The sequence below is a fragment of the Choloepus didactylus genome, chromosome 13 (genome assembly GCF_015220235.1).
Source record: "Choloepus didactylus isolate mChoDid1 chromosome 13, mChoDid1.pri, whole genome shotgun sequence".
NCBI classification, from domain to species: Eukaryota; Metazoa; Chordata; class Mammalia; order Pilosa; family Megalonychidae; genus Choloepus; species Choloepus didactylus.
Genome location: NC_051319.1, coordinates 52,564,019 through 52,581,554, shown reverse-complemented (window position 1 = coordinate 52,581,554; position 17,536 = coordinate 52,564,019). Strand labels below are relative to the sequence as shown.

The 17,536-nt window shown below is 37.8% G+C and overlaps 1 protein-coding gene across 5 annotated transcripts in view; it reads right to left on the bottom strand.

The window, feature by feature from the left end:
• Positions 1–10,502, bottom strand: part of SRP19 (signal recognition particle 19) — a 75,739-nt gene extending 65,237 nt beyond the window's left edge. For 2 of the 5 annotated variants that reach the window (XM_037801041.1, XM_037801042.1), the window contains exons 1-4: positions 10,128–10,502; positions 9,368–9,443; positions 7,318–7,389; positions 7,101–7,212 (exon numbers count right to left, since the gene is read on the bottom strand). In XM_037801041.1, the coding sequence (XP_037656969.1) occupies positions 7,101–7,212; positions 7,318–7,389; positions 9,368–9,443; positions 10,128–10,168 (301 nt within the window). In that variant the 5' untranslated portion in view covers positions 10,169–10,502. Of the gene's footprint in view, positions 1–5,001; positions 5,710–7,100; positions 7,213–7,317; positions 7,390–9,367; positions 9,444–10,127 lie in introns of those variants that run through there. The other 3 variants (XM_037801040.1, XM_037801043.1, XM_037801044.1) reach the window with 3 other exon arrangements.
• Positions 10,503–17,536: the final 7,034 nt, after the last annotated feature.

Here is a 17,536-nt window from a genome sequence, read left to right as displayed (position 1 = left end):
TTTGTGGCTTTTTTTCCATTTTAACCTAGAATCATATAAGCAATATCTTAAGTAAGTACAGATGAATGGCTTTAATCACTGACCCCTATTCCTCACCTGCCTGTTAATTTTCCCCTGGTGGTTAGTGCCTGTCAAAGGAAGACTTTCCCTAAAGAAAACACAGTCAACCAAAAACTTCTATCAATAATTAGCACTAAAGAAAATCTAAACCACTTTCTACCTTCATATGGCATTGCATGCAAGTAAGTCTCATATGACATGATAGTGTATTTTCTATATATATTATTTTGATATAGTAACACTTGTTATGTGTACCTCTAAAACATTTTGAACTTTCTAAGAAGACACCAAGAAAATAAGAAAGGAACTTGAGAATTTTATTTAAATGACTACTTCTGGAAGGTATGCTTTGGTGATCTCAGTCTCCTATATCTGCTTTTCTATGTCTTTATGTCTGTATGTTTAGAATCATGGTTTTTAGAATAACACAGGTACAATTTCAGCTCCTTAGCCATCAAATATTACAATACTATTTAGCATGGCAGGAAAGTACAAATATTTGAAAGTGATCTTAACTAAAAGATTTTCTGGCTCCTTACTATAATACTGGCTTATAAATGTCTTTTATAATATACACTTCATAGAATAACAATTAAGAGTGGGTAAAAGAGTTTCTTTGGTTAGATCAGTGGTCCTCAAACTTTAGCATGCATCAGAATTTCTTGGAGGGAGGGCTTGTTAAAACAATTTTGTTTGGCTGCATAGCACAAAGTTGAAAAATTTGCATTTCCAAGAAGTTACCCAGTGATGTTGACTGTCCTGAACTATACTTTGAAATAAAACCACTGGGTTAGGTTGAGTGCTATCTTTATACTTAGTACACAGAGGTTTTCAAATGTGACTTCACTTGGGAATCTCTTTCTAAAAAGACTATCTACCTCTACTACCAGAAATTCTGATTTAATTGGTCTACTGTGGTATTCTTTAAAAGCTCTTCTGTTGATTCTAATATGTAGCCAAAGTTGAGAACAGCTGGTAGAGTACTAATGAGGCTAAGGTCTGCAGGATTTCTTTGTTTTACCTAGTTCACCTGGTATATTAGTTTCCTGTTGCTGCTATGACAAACCACTACAAAATTTAGTAGCATGATATAACACAAATTCTCTTTCATTTCTGGAGATGAGAAGTCCAAAATGGGTTGACAGGGTTGTGTTCCTTCAGGAGGCTTTAGGGGAGAATCCATTTCCTTGCCTTTTCCAGCTATTAAGGTTGTTTGCATTCTTTGGCTCTGATTTTGTCCTCACATCTTCTGATTCTGAGTCTCCTTCTTAAAAGGACCCTTTTATTTACACTGGGCTCACTTGGATAATCCAGGATAATCTCTCCATCTCCAGATCTTAAACTTAATTGAATCTGCAAAGCCCCTTTTGCCATGTAAGGTACCATTCATAAGTTTTAGAGATTAGGAATGTGAACATATTTGTGGGAGGACTTTATTCTGCCTACCACACTTGGTCTCTTTGGGAATAGAAATCTCATTATAAAGTCATCCTCAATATCAGAAAAAAATGCAAAGAGCACATCTTAATGTTGGGAGGACCTAAAATGAGGACTGGTGAAAAATGGCTCTATCCCCTTCTAGGTAAGACGGGTGGTTTATGCTCTGGAAACAATTTCTGGAGTGGGGAACAGAGTTGAGTGAGGGACACTATTAAAAACAGGGATTGACTGACTATACATAGATGGAACACTGAGCCAGCTTCCCACCCCCACCCCACCCCCTTCCCAGCTGTCTCCCACTAGACTCCCAAAATGTTGACAGGTATGCCTTTATCCTCCTGAAAACTGGAAGATACCTTTCTGGGGAAGCTGACCAGTCTAAGAGAAAATATCTGTAAAGCTGGAAATTCTTCCCAAAATATCTCAGCCAAATACCCTTTTAAAAAGTTCACAGTTTGCAATCCCTACTTATATGCTCAGAACTTAACGGCTTTCTTGTCATTCTCTCTTAGATATAAAGAGAAAACCAGAAATCTGAGGCAAGTTGCTTAACATGACAGGGATCAAAATAAAAACAGGAAAAAAAAGAGAAAAAAAGAACTTGGTAAACAAAAGACTGTAAGTCACCCTCAGAGAAATAAGTAAAAACAAAACAAAACAAAACAAAAAAACTGCATCCATGAAATAATAATAGAATGCTAGGAGAAAATGGTGGAGAACAAGGGAGAAAGAAAAACTAAATCCTCAGAGTACACAGAGGGAAGTTAATACCTAAAATTAAAACAAATACTATTGAAACTAGTAGACTCTAAATTATGTTCAAGTATAATTTTGATAATAGTAAAGTCTTTAAAAAGTGGGCAAAGGACATGAATATAGTTCAATGAAATAAATACAAATGGCATTTCAACGTATGAATAAATGCTCAGTATTGATCATTATAAAACATACCATTTTTCACTTAATTGGCAAAGAAGAAAAGTTCAATGATGTAGTGATTGCAAGAGCAAAGGCAATTCAATGGAGAAAGAAATGGTGATGTAACAACTGGACATCCACATGCAATAAAAATGAATCTAGACACTGATTTTTACACCTTTCACAAAAATTAATTCAAAATAGATCCAAGACCTAAATGTAAAACAAAAGTATAAAACATCTTAAAAAAACAAGAAAATCTACGTGACCCAGGGTTTAGCTGTGAGTTTTAGATAACCAAAAGCATAATCCATGAAAGAAAAAGTTGGTAAGTTGAACTTCATTAAAATTAACACATCTGCTCTGCAAAAGACACTGTTAAACAGAATGAAAAGACAAGCCAGATGCAGGAAATAGTTGCAAAACATATTTAGTAAAGGACTTACATCCAAAATAACACACTGATTGCAAAAATATGAGAAAACAATTCATTGTTTTGGCAATGCTCCTTAAGCTTTTTTGGACAATTCTTATTGCCCTGTAACTAAACACTTCAGATTCCAGTCGTCTCATTTGTGGCAACCTTTTAAAGTTGGCTGCCCCAGCGTCAATTCTTAACTGCTTTCTTCCTTGGCTCACTCCACTATCAGGGTTTGTGCCAGTTTGAATGTATTGTGTCCCCCAAATGCCATTATCTTTGTGGGCTTGTGGGGCAGAGATTTGCTTGGAATGTGCCCCACCTAGCTGTGGGTAATGATAATTTTGATGAGATGTTCCCATGGAGGTGTGGCCCCGCCCATTCGGGGGTGGGCCTTGATCAGTGGAGCCATATAAAACATGCTGACTCAAAGAGACTAAACAGAGTGCAGCTATGAGTGATGTTCTGAAGAGGAGCAAGCTTGCTAGAGAGGAACGTCCTGGGGGAAAGCCATTTTGAAACCAGAACTTTGGAGCAGACGCCAGCCACGTGCCTTCCCAGCTAACAGAGGTTTTCCGGACGCCATTGGCCATCCTCCAGTGAAGGTACCCGATTACCTTGGACACTTTGTGACCTTAAGACTGTAACTGTATAGCCAAATAAACCCCCTTTTTATAAAAGCCAATCTGTCTCTGGTGTTTTGCATTCTGCAGCCTTAGCAAACTAGAACAGGGTTGAAAACGTTATGTATTCTCTTTTCCACCCTCCCTTGCAGCTAGAGGTAGACATGTACAATTCTCAATAATGAGACTTAATATAAAAGTTTGCTAGGAGGGTTTCTGAGAAATCTTTTGCCTTCCTATTAAAGGGAGTACAGAAATGACTAGTATAAATATTCTTTCTTCCTGCCTTGAACTCTTGATGTTTGGGTCCGTGCCAGCCCCTTTACAGCACGAGACGACAGGTATGTTAGAAACATGTTATGGATGGTGGTGTGGAAAGATACAAAAGAAGACATCACTGAGTAGGTGAACCAACACCTGTAATAACCTACCTTTGGACTTCACATTATGTAAAAAAAAAAAAAAAACTTCTGCTTAACTCCCTCATTTTCTGTGACACCACTAAACACATTCCTAAGTGATAACACTTTCACAAAGCGTCTTCTCAGAATTATGTTTTGTGCACGCTCCACAATCTTTATGTGTAAGTCAAATATAAAGTGCTACACTATCATGTTCACTATAAAATATTTAACAACACAGCTATCATTAAAGGACATGAAAAATAAATACCAATAGAAATCCTAATATTTTCCCTGCACAAGGATTATCTTCATACAGCCCAGGGTAACACATTTTAAAGCTTTGCAACTCTGTTGTTTATTTAGGAATCATTTGAGATTGTCTGGTTACAAGCAATAAAAAAATTTAAAGAAAAAGGGATTTACTGGAAGGCTATGAAGTAGCTCACAGAATTCAAGGAAGAGCTAAATAATCACCTCAGGAAGAACACGAATCAGGACAACTGAAACTTGACCATTAGATATCTTAGCTCCCATCATTATCTGTACTTCTGTGTTTCTAACTCCAGATTCAAAATCCTGAGAAATAATACACTTCCCTAGCTTGGGTCATGTCCTGAGGTCAAAATGTGGTCCTGATATTAATAGCCCTTCCAGAAGCACTCAGAGTCAGGGAAGGCAGTTTCCAAAGGAAATGCTCAGCAGACAAAAACATGGCTGTGCAGGGATTCTCTTAAAATTTGCACAAAAATCACCACTTTCAGAAATAGTGCTTTGGAATAAAGTCAGAAGCACCAATCCAATTTAATTTCTTGAAGTAAGTGTACCTCAAAGCGCTGAAGCATAGGTAATTTTAGAACACCAATGAAATTAATATTCTTAAACATACCAAATAAGCAAATCTAAAGCTTAAAATCCAGGACTTCCCACACATTAACAAACTAGCAATTAAACAATTCAATTACAATAACAGATTAAAAGAATGTGCTCTACTCACTGGCTGTTCATAGACCCCAAAAGTGATTTAACCTCTTTCTTCTAGTTTTAGGCTCACACTGTCTAAGCTTCCATTACCCATTTTATTCTCTTTAATTCTCTCCTCTCCTGGCATTAATTAGTTCATAAGCAAAAGCTACAAAAGTCAGTTTCAAATTTTATTAACTTAGAAGGTGAACAAAATATGTAGTTCAAAACTTATTCAACTTATCTATCTGAAACATTGGTTTACAGAGAGGATAAACAGATACAGGATTTCAAGTAACTTATGGTACAGTCCTTTGTTCTTTTAAAAATATGCTTCTTTCTTCCACAAAAATTCTGTGTTGGGAGGCAAAAAATTTTTTTCTTTTATACTGCATACAAGATAGATGCAAACTTCTGATGTAGATTTCTTTATTTCATTGTCAACTCTGATGCTGAAGCTGGGAGGCACAAATGTTCACAGTTCAGTTAAATGATGCAAACAAAAAGCTTCTGTTCCCTCAGGTACAAACTGGCAGCCTCCATGTAGGTCTCCTATACGAGTACCACATACTTGCTCTCATAACCAAATCACTTCTTCTTCTTCCCTTTCCCTTTTTTACTTCCTTCTCCTTGCTGAAGACTTTGGTCACCACCTCCTGTTTTTTGAGTCCTTGTTTTTAGTTTAGGTATCATTTCTGCTGCATACAACATTACTGACTTACCTAGGAACCAGAAGTTAGGCTCAGTGTGTAATATGAAACATAAGACATTAAAAAGTCATTAACTTCAATATCATAAAGTCCAGAAAACCATCACATCAAGAAAACAGGAAGGAATTAAGAAGTCAAATGACTATGAAGATAACTTGCTCAAGAGGGGGCCTCTGCTGGAGAAAATGAAGTACTGAAAGTGAGAACAATGCTGAAAATATTTAAATGAACAAAATCAAAATTTGAAACACTAAGTTTGAAACAAAAATTTTGGTCTTAGTCCTAGTATTTCACCTGAAGATCAAAGGGGACTATATCTAAATATAATTATTTAGAAACAGAGAGTCAGAAAACCACTGTACTGTTAAGCTGTCAAAACACATGGTCCCTGTCCTTATAATCAAAAACAAGTGTCATTACGCTACAATAGATCTTACTCATACGCTCAGATGATTTATGCACAGAGGCATCCCTGATCTATGCAATTTCCACCTGAAGCCTCCAGCTCCAATAGTTGCCTTTTTACCCCAACACACCAAGCCTTTTGCTTTCTTCTCTTTTTATCATTTTACTATTTTCTTACTGGATACTGGGAACAACATTGTTTCAACCTCAATTTTTAAATCTCTTTTATTTACTGGTCAAATTGAAGCACTTCTGTCTTTTGGGAAATAGTGTATTCAGCTGTTTATTTTTTTATGCTATCTCCCACCTTCTGTGTCAGAATCTAAGTTTCTAGGAACACCTGCCAATCCTAAAAGGTTTTGATAAATAAAAGCCAATGTATTTTAATTCAACCAAAAACAATTAAATTGTCATTTGGGGGTACTGTGCGTGAAAAACAATACAAACTAAGTGAAGCGCTCCATTTTTCTAATTAAAATCTTTTTTAGAAATTAAAAATTCAGAAAAGTAAAGAATAACATGTAAACAAACACCCATATTCCCAATAACCAGAATTAACACTTCGGGATATCAATGTCCAATTTTGTTCTGTTATTTTTGTTTTTTTTTTTTTAAGAAATAAAACACTAAAGATAAAGCTACAGTCTTCTCTGATCAACCCCCAGTGTCTACTCCCCAAACCTGCCCACTATGAGGTAAATTACTGTCTTAAGACTGGTTGTATTCTTCTAGTTCATTTCCAACACATTTTACTTACATCTATCAACACACAACAGTAATACTTTGTATTTACATTTACCTTAGTGGTATACTGTGCACATCACTTGTTTTTTCATTCAATATTACTTTTTAGGTTTATTAATGATAGAAAAAATTATTAGCAAACTTCAAGGGTCTCTAGAATCTGAAAAGGTAACTAACACCTGACTATTTAATGATTTATTTTATACTCTTAACCTGGGAGCAATGATGGACTTTTAGAGGTTTATAAAATGTTCACAAAATGTTTTTTTTTAAAAGAAAGGATTAGTAGGTGTCATCACATTCACAAAGAGGTCCTTAACCTAAATTAAGTTAGAACCACTGTTTGCAGAAACTTTTTTTTGTATGGTACAGGAATGACCTATTCCCAAACCTATTCATTTATTTAAAAAAAACTTACGTGACGGGAACTGTACGAGACAGAGGCTGCCATCTTCCTGTTTGAGCTGGACTCGGACTCTGCCCCTGTACTGAACATCTCGATTCCATTCTCTAGAATACATTTTATTTTTCTAATGAAAAACAAAAGACAAGACAAAACAAAAACCACCATTGGCTTTGTTTAAGAAAGTTAACTGAAAGATATTAGGAAAAAAAGTGATGAAAGAACATCATACCTCAAGAAATGCATTAAGTCCAACTGCCAGACATACATCTTGAATCTCTGTAGCTGTAGGATTTTCAACAGCCTGAACAGTTAAAAACAAAAACACCAAACAGTTTACTTTCAGATTGGTACAGCTATACTGTTGCGTAAACCCTTTCAAAACCTTAGGTTTCCTTTTTTTTTACTAGGTACAGTTGCTTCATCTGTTAATTTTAAAAATTCCTGGGAATAATACCAATGCATACTTGTGTGTCCATCTCCCTTCTAATAGAATGTAAACTTCAATAGGGCAAAGACTTTGTTTTGTTCACCAGTATATTCCTCAGCCCTTAGCATGGTGCTTAGAAAACAGGAGATGCTCAATGAATATTTACTGGTTAAACCCCTTCATAAAACTGTTCAACACTATCTACAAAACTGAACATATGCATTCCATATGGCCCTACATTTCCACTCCTAGGTATATATCCAACAGAAATGCAAAAAAACGTTCACCAAGCTAAAAGGAAACTGAAACTGTTGAACTGTAATGCACTAGCCTTGATTCTTGATGATATAGCTTTTATGGTGTGACTGTGTGATTGTGAAAACCTTGTGACTGACACTCCCTGGATAGACTATATGGGCAGATGAGTAATAAAATAAAACAAATAAATAAATAATAGGGGGGAATAAAGCATTAAAAAAAAAAAATACGTTCACCAAAAGACAAGATTAGGAATGTTCATGGTAGCACTCTTACGTTAGTCCCAGACTAGAAATTACTAAATTATCTATCAACAGTAGAATGGACTGTGGTATATCCATACAACACAATGCTACAGAGTACTGGTTTTCAACCAGGCAATTCTGACACACAAGGGCCATTTGGAAATGTATGAAGACCTTTTTGATTGTCATAGCTACAGGAGCAGAGTGTACCGGCATCTAGTGGGTAGAGGTCAAGAATGTTGTTAAGCATCCTATAATGCACAGGACAGCTCTCTATGACAAAGAATTTTCTGGTCAAACTGTTAACAATAGTGCTGTTCAGAAATCCTGCTACAGAGCAACGAGAATTAACAAGCTACACTAAAAAATATGGATAAATCTCATAAGCATAAAGTTCAGTGAAAAAAGCCAGATATAAGAGTACACAGTGTATAACTATATTTATAGAGTTCAAAAACAACTAAAAGTAACCTCTGGTATCATAAGTCAGGATAGTGGTTATCTTTGTATGTGTAAGTGTATATGAGGAGGGCTAGTAGGTGGGAGGGGACATGAAGGAATCTCCTGGGATCTGGATATTTTCTTTTTTATGTGGGTGCTGGTTATCCAGGTGTGCTCACTTTGTGAAAATTAATTAAGCTGCACACTTATGATTTACATACATGAAATCCAGCAATTGTAGACTTATCTCACTCCCTCAACTCTGTAATTTCAATCCTTCACTAAACTGTCGAGAGCTTGCTACCAGAGGCCTTTGCCACAGTGGCTTAGTGTCAGGCATTATTCTGACCAAGTAAAAATAGAATATGACATTAATTTTGAAATAAAAACATCCTTCACTTGGCATTAAGCATTTTCTAAACTTAAGCCACCAGGTCAACTAAGAATTTAAATTTTCTTAATCCAAAGAGTGTAAGGCAGATATCATATTCTTTTTAAACTATAATTTTAAAGTAGCTTTACCCCGTTCAAAAAAGAAAGTGAAAAAATAATAAACATAAAACTCAAGACTGATTTTTTTTCAAATCTTTTATTACATACTTTTTAAAAACTCAATAGCATTCTAGACATTATGTTGTACAATGTCATAATTTTAATTTCCTTTATTAAGGGGAAGTTAAGGCGATCTCCACTTCTTTACAAACACACGCTCATGAAGAACCATTTTAAAAATCTCTTCAGCTATGAATTAATGCCTTTTATGCTTCACCAATATTAAGGAAAGCGCCCCAATTCTTAGGGGCTGTTCTCAGGCCCTAAAGAAATACAGTTAAGTAAAAGAAGCCCCGTGTCCCTACAGAACAACCTACTGTCGCTCCTCAGGGATCGGGTTGCCAGTCTCCCCTCACCTTTTCTATGGGGATCCGCCTCCCCTCCGCGATGGTCTTCTTGTTATTTAAATAAGCAGGATAGATACAAATGAACCTGCCACAGAAGAAAGCACAGCTGGTATCACAAGAGCAGTATTTCCCCAAAACTCATTCATTCAGTCATCATCATCACCATCACGATTGCTGGTACACCTGTACTATTATTTCCTTAACATTTTCTCTTTAAGTTGCTTTTACTTAACCTACTAAGTATGTTACTTGACTACCTTAGATAGAAAAACTAACATCACTTTCTAGAGAAAGTAACCGTTTAAAAAATGTATACAGTAACAACAAAGCAATGCCATAACTATTCAGTAAGATACACTAGCTAAGTTCCTGAGGCTGGGACCCGCTCTCTCCTACTAAAAAAAAAAACGGTTAGTTGTATTCAAGACTTTAAAGAATCCAAACGAGCCTTTCTTAACGTAATCAAACAATATTAAAATAACAGATTTCTCAGTGACTCCGTGTTATTTAATGCCATGCCCACGGAGGACCCAAAATCTTTTGTCTCACACACAGAGAAACACTGAGTGGAACCGTGTTTAGTTCCTACCCGCTGCCCGAGATTGGAACTAAAGGGACCTTGGTAAGAGCCCAGCGCTGCTTGTCTTGCGGAAGAACAAGGGCCAGGGCCGAGCTCCACCGGCAAGGCCGTTCTCACAGGTGGGCGGCGCAGCACCCGTGGGCTCGCAGCATGTCCTTCTTCCTCAAGACCCACCTCCCCAGGACCCACCTGTCCTGGTCCGCAGGGGACCGCGCGGCGGCGCAAGCCATCTCCACCCGAATCCGCAAAGAGCCAGCTTAAGCCCGGCAGGTAAGAAGGAAACTCCGCACTGAAGAGACGGCTGAGACCGCCCTCTCTTCCGGCGGAAGTCCTGCCTACCGAGACGTCTCCGCATCCGCAGCTTTTCGATATAGGTTTGTTCCGGCAGCTGTCGATCAGGGTCAGGCTATTTGGTTTCTGACGTGGCTCGTAGAGAGGGTCTCGTCAGTGGACGGAAAAGATTTCCCGCACCGTAGCTGAAAAGGGGTTAATTTTTCACGGTTCCACCTGCTCGGTTCCTCTTGGAGTTTGGTTAGTGTTAGGTAACCCCACCTGTGGGCGACGGCTCTCCCCTGCTTGGAAGCTGCGCAGTTCCGAGGGAAAATGCAGGAAGTTACATCAGGAAAGGAAATGTCTTTTATGGGTAACTTTTACCCTATGCAGGGCCCAGCAGTTTGACATCAGCTTGGCAAAATGGATTTTTATAAGGTGGAACCAGCAAAGTTATTGGCACTGTTTCAGTGTGCCTTGTAAATGTTAAAAATCTGACCACACCTTTTTAATGTCTGGAGGACTTCTACCCTAAAATTTTTGTATACCTTAGATTGATTGCAGAAGATCATCACATTTCCACTTTTCAACCAAACATACCTTCACTATCTTTTTAAGAGTGGCTGATTATTACACATCTTTAAATGTCCCGGGTACTTTGAAAAAAGACTGGGCAGTATGATATAGGTATTGATTCTCTTTTACAGATGAAATAACAAACCAATGGAAGAAAAAAAAAAAAAAAAAAACTATCAAAGCCCCCAAAAGCCTGAGTCTCAGTGAGGTTAGGTAATTAAATTAGCCCATTCACGTTAATGATGGTGCAGCATACGCGTGAAGTCTGCTTGGGAGACTGACTTTTCTCCAATTCTTCACTTTTTGCTTCTCAGTCTTCCTTGTAATTTCTTATTACCTGATCAAATTAGGTGTTGGTATAAATAAATCTTAGTGCTTTCTAAAGTGTACATGATTCCTGTAAAAGAACTCATGATAATAAAGGTAGATTTAGGGATGAAATGAATTCAACCTTTAGTTTGCCTGCTTACAGATGTTGCTTTCACATTTTAGTTGCATTATTAAAATTCAAATACATTTTTCAAAAAATCAACATTATATATATGAAAAGCCTGGAAAATGAACAAAGCTAATCTGAGGCTTAATACATGCAATAACCTATTTACCATGGAGTTGGTTTCTTGGAGCCATGGTAAGTGAGTATTTGGAGACAGAAGGGACAATGTAAAAATTGATAGTTAAATTCCTGGTTCATACATACTAAAGGAATGAATGATGGAGCTAATGTTTTTGAGTTTCATTTTATTGTAAGTCCCCAAACTCAGATTTAATTCTACACTATTGCTGAAATGTACAAATACAAAAGAAAAAAAAAAAAAAAAGCAATGCTGTTAACATACTGGTGATTAAAGAAACAATAACCAAATACAATTTTTAAAAATGTGTTTATGCTTCTGCAAAGGCAGGTTAAATTAAAGGATGAGATTGGACATGGAAACTTGTGAAGATTGTGAAAGGGCTTTTGAGATCGATGGCACTTGTTTTCAGATCTTTTTTATTCATACAGAAGTGTCAACTAAATTCAACCTATCAACCTTGATTAACACTGATGGGTAGGTTAACAAAATGTATTAGTTAGGGTTCTCTAGGAAGACAGAATCAATGAGAGATGTAACAAACTGTCAACTCCAAGGAAGATGTCCGATGAACTCCTTGGGAAATGAACTGACAACTCTGATGAACTCCTCAGGAAACGAACCGGCAACTTCGACGAACTCCTCAGGAAATGAACTGGGATTTTCAACGAATGTGCTCGATGAACTCCTCAGGAAACGAACCAGCAACTTCGGCGAGCTCCCCAGGAAATGCTTCACTGAGCAGCCGAAGAAGAAGTGAAGGTTCTCTAACAGTCCCGCTTATAAGCCTTCAACTGATCACCTGGACCAAATCCAGCCAATTGCATTCTCTGATTGTGGAAGGCACGCCCCTTGATGAGTCATCAGTCAGCTGCAGTCAATTGACTGACGATCCAACAAACCAGCCTGCTGGTTTATTAACCAACCTCAAATATCCTCACAGCAATCGTCAGGCCAGTGCCCGCTTGACCAGACAGCTAGGCCACTTAGCCAAGTTGACACATGAACCCAACCATCACACAAAAGTGGAAAGAGGAGATCAAAATGGACAAGAGAAATTTTCCTAAGATAGTCAAGTAAGAATTGAAATAGGGAGAGGGAAAAGGGTTGAAGAAGAGGTGTGATGTATGTATGTGTGTGGAGGGGAGGAGGACTGCTAGAGGTGTAAAATGAGCTGTGAGCTTTGACAGAAAAAATGATGAGGGGAAAAGGTGGATTAGGTAATATCTGTGCTACAGATTACTTGGTGGCCTCTAACCTATCCAACAAGAAAATATTAAGAAACTACCATGGACCAGATACTCTGAGGAGGATAGGGCTACAAATATAAACAACAATACAATCTTGCGTCTTAAGTTGCTCACAAATCTTAGGCATAGCAGTTCACCCCAACCTGAGCCCATCAGGATGGTTTGAGTCCATCAGGGAAGTCAGACATGCCTGGGCCTATTTGGTTAACTAATGGGATGGCTGCCTGTTTCAGTTAACTATTGCTGGGTAAAAAGGCATGCTAAAACAGTGCTTTAAAACGGCAACAATCATTTATTTGCTCACAATGCTACAGTTTGCATAAGATTCAGCAGGAACAGTTTGTTTCTGCTCTGAGTGGCATCTGCTAGATCTAGGAAGTGCAAACTGACATTCATTCCTATGTCTCGGCTTCAGCTGGAGTGGCTAGAACAGCTGAGGGCTGGCTGGGCATCTCTCTCTCCATGTGTTATGGCCTTTCCAAGTAGTTAGGTTGGGTTTCCAGACAGCATGGTGGTTTCAGGACTTCTTACATGACTTCCTGCAGAGCACAAAGGGAGAAGCCGCCAGGCCTTCCTAATGCCTGATTTTGGAAGTCTTAGAATGTCACTGCCTCCATATTCTATTGGTTAGAGCAGTCACAGGCCCAGCTCAGATTCAAAGGAGGGGCAGTAGACTCACACTGCAAAAGAACATGTGGGATGGGAGATACTATGCCATCTTTGGAAAGATGAGCTACCATACGGTCAGGAGTCAGTTTCTACAGAATTCTTCGTATGATAATCAAGAGTTAGGCAGACCAACCTAACTTAATGACAGAGTTTTCACTATCGGGGAGAGTCAAAGCACAACATAATGTTTGCCACTAGGATTGCCTATGTTTCATATCCAGCAACTGTTGGGTTCATTTCTGTATTATGGAGTAGGGTGGGGTGGAGGTAAACTGTAAGTAAAAACTGTTTTAATGCAATGGTTTCATTAAAAATCCTTTAAAACATCTGAACATAAGCAGCACTGCTTTGGTACTTTTATGAGAATATTTTAATGCCAAAGTAGAGTGCAGATGTTCTTCCCACTTCTTGAGGAACACAGTGCATTAAGAACTGACAGTACTGTCTTCAATAGGTAATACAAAGACCACTGGTATCTGATGGAGAGGGCCAGTTTGGTGGATTTGGTTGATTTCAACTCAGTATCTACTCCAAACTCTTTATATTATGGCTTCGCTTCTGATATTTCAAAGAGGGAGAGAAAGGAAGTGCGGAAGGGACAGCAGTAATAAGAGACCACATGACATTTCCCTGAGCTGAAGATCCAGGATTATAAGACAGGACTGTGAAAGAAAGACACACAGCTGGACTTCTGCTGGTAAAAATTTCTTCATTTCAAGAGTAAAAATAACATCCTACAAACATCCATGTGCTGGTTTGAGTGTATTATGTCCCCCAGAAAAAGCCATGTTCTTTGATGCAATCTTGTGGAGCAGACATACTAGTGGGGATTAAGTTGGAATGTTTGGATTAGGTTGTTTGCATGGAAATGTGCCCCACCCAACTGTAGGTGATAACTCTAATGAGATATTTCCATGGAGGCATGGCCCCACCCATTCAGGGTGGGCCTTGATCAGTGGAGCCATATAAATGAGCTGACAAACGGAACTCAGTGCAGCTGCCGCTGTGAGTGACGTTTTGAAGAGAAGCTACAGCCAAGAGGGACACTTTGAAGAAAGCACAGGAGCTGCAGATGAGAAACAGTTTGAAGATGGCCATTGAAAGCAGACTCTTGCTCTGGAGAAGTTAAGAGAGGACAAATACCCCAAGTGCAACTAAGAGTGACATTTTTGAGGAACTGCAGCCTAGAGAGGAACATCCTGTCAGAAAGTCATTTTGAACCCAGAACTTTGGAGCAGATGCCAGCCACGTGCCTTCCCAGCTAATAGAGGTTTTCCAGACACCATTGGCCATCCTCCAGTGAAAGTACCCTATTGTTGATGCCCTACCTTGGATACTTTATGCCCTTAAGACTGTAACTGTGTAACAAAATAAACCCCCTTTTATAAAAACGAATCCATCTCTGGTGTTTTGCTTTGTGGCAGCATTAGCAAACTAGAACAATCCACTTGGGAAATAAAAACTCTATAATGGAAAAAAAAAAAAACAACAAAATAACAGACAAGTACTTGAAATTCTTAGCAACAGTAAATGCTAGAAACTGAGAGTTCTCAGGAAAAAGAATTGTGACTAAAACTGTGATGCCAATTATCCTTTTTATGAAGGAAAAATAAAACATTTTTAAAACAAGCAAGGATTTAGAAAGTATATCCCCAAATTAGCTTTTCTGGAAAAAAATTATTTGAGGAAATACTCCAACAAACCTATTAATTAAATGAACAAAGAATTGAAAAAATGCGAAAGACATGTAATATCATAGTGAGCATTGAGATCTAATTTACATTTAGATTTAAATGTTGATAACGTGATCATGAAGTAATTGCAATTGTTAAGAAAAGATTCTAAAAATTAAAAATAAGTGCATACATTAATATTTGGAACAGATTTTGCAAAGAATGTCAGGTTCCCACTGAAATAGTGAACATCTGTTTCTGAAATCATTGGAGCACCCATGTCACCAAAGTTTTCACTGCCCATGCTACTCCATATAGGACCGTAACCTCTCACCATTTTGCTGCCTCTTCTTTCATTTTATCATTTCCCATCCCTCCTCCTCAGTCCCCCATTCCTGCCCCCAAAATTCCAAATTTTTGCCTCTTAAACAGACCTTTTAAACCTATTTGTTTTGTACAGACTATCTATGTCATCTGTCAAATACTGACAGAGTCTCATTAGTACCATGTTTTTGTTGTTGTTTGTTTTTTGGTCAATTTTTCTTTGTAAGTTCAGTTTTCATACATTTAATGCTGTATCATTTGGCATCTAAGAAAGGTTCATAACTGATGTTTATTCATCTTATTATGTTTGAAGCCCTTTATCCAGGATTGTTTGTTTGATGTTAACGTTGGCATTACAGCTTTCTTTGCATTTGCTTGTGCAAATGTGGTTGTACTTTTAGTTTTATATATTTGGGATTTTTTGTTGTTGTTGTTTTGGGATCATTTTAAGTGTTTTTAATTAATGGCATGTAGTTGGAGGACTTTATTACTTGACCCGATATAAGTGTTCATTTATAATGTGTTTAATACAGTTATTGTTTAGTATTATTCTGTCATTTTATGCTTCTTTGTGGCTACTACCCCCTCTGCCTTTACCTCCCTGTTCTTTGGTAGGTTTTTCAACTAGTCTTGGTTGTTATCTTTTGGATTGTGATTTGTATGGAAAATTGAATTTCTTTTTAGCACTTGGCATAGCCACAAAATTAAAAAATCAAATTTGTATTTTTCTAAGTTAAAAGTAAATTAGTTGCCTCTTTGTTGCTCAGATGTGGCCCTCTCTCTCTGGCTAAGCCAACTTGAAAGGTGAAATCACTGCCCTCCCCCCTACGTGGGATCAGACACCCAGGGGAGTGAATCTCCCTGGCAACGTGGAATATGACTCCCGGGGAGGAATGTAGACCCGGCATCGTGGGACGGAGAACATCTTCTTGACCAAAAGGGGGATGTGAAAGGAAATGAAATAAGCTTCAGTGGCAGAGAGATTCCAAAAGGAGCCGAGAGGTCACTCTGGTGGGCACTCTTATGCACACTTTAGACAACCCTTTTTAGGTTCTAAAGAATTGGGGTAGCTGGTGGTGGATACCTGAAACTATCAAACTACAACCCAGAACCCATGAATCTCGAAGACAGTTGTATAAAAATGTAGCTTATGAGGGGTGACAATGGGATTGGGAAAGCCATAAGGACCACACTCCACTTTGTCTAGTTTATGGATGGATGAGTAGAAAAATAGGGGAAGGAAACAAACAGACAAAGGTACCCAGTGTTCTTTTTTACTTCAATTGCTCTTTTTCACTCTAATTATTAGTCTTGTTATTTGTGTGTGTGTGCTAATGAAGGTGTCAGGGATTGATTTGGGTGATGAATGTACCACTATGTAATGGTACTGTAAACAATCGAAAATACGATTTGTTTTGTATGACTGCGTGGTATGTGAATATATCTCAATAAAATGAAGATTAAAAAAAAAAAAGTAAATTAGTATCTATTGATACTGACACCATAAGGTTAGAAATGTAGCTTCCTTTTATATCTTCCCCCCCTTTTAAGTCCTCTTTCCCAGTTTGGGTTGGAATAATCTGGAATTTAAGATTATTAAACTTATTAAGCACCTCATCTTTTCTGTTTTGAGTTAATTCAGACATTCACATTGAGATTCATTATTTTACTTACACATTTATTCAAAGTTAAACCGTTTTATTGTTCAAAACTGTTTCTTTAATACATCCTCCATTTATTTTAATTTCTTAGACAGCTGGAATACTGTCATAGACTTACGTCACAGTTTCTTTCAAAATCACAGTGATTTTGAAATGACCCCTGTGGATTTGAGGAATTTATGTTCTATGAATCCAGTCTCCATAATGGAGAAACAAAAAAGTGAGCTTTCTGACTCCACAGGCATGTAACCTAGCCTCTGCAAACAAGTCCACTGAAGCAAGATTTCCATTCAGAAGTGAACGGTGTGAAGAAGCAAGTGCTGCACGTAATCATTTTTTATGACAACGGTGACAAGTGTTTGGGCGTTTAGAGGTAGCAACTGGTTCTTTACTGAAGCAGTCTCAGTATGGTTTGTGTGTTGTTTTGGGGTATATTTGAGTGTTGAATCTGCCCTCAAGCTGATTCTGTGAGCTAATCTAATATTCTTTAAATAAATGTCTTGTCATTTAGAGAAGGTCTTGTTAACAGCTATAAGAATCCTGAATGATACAAGTACTAAATTAAATGCTAGTTTTGTAATTTGGCTGGTTCCAGAAATC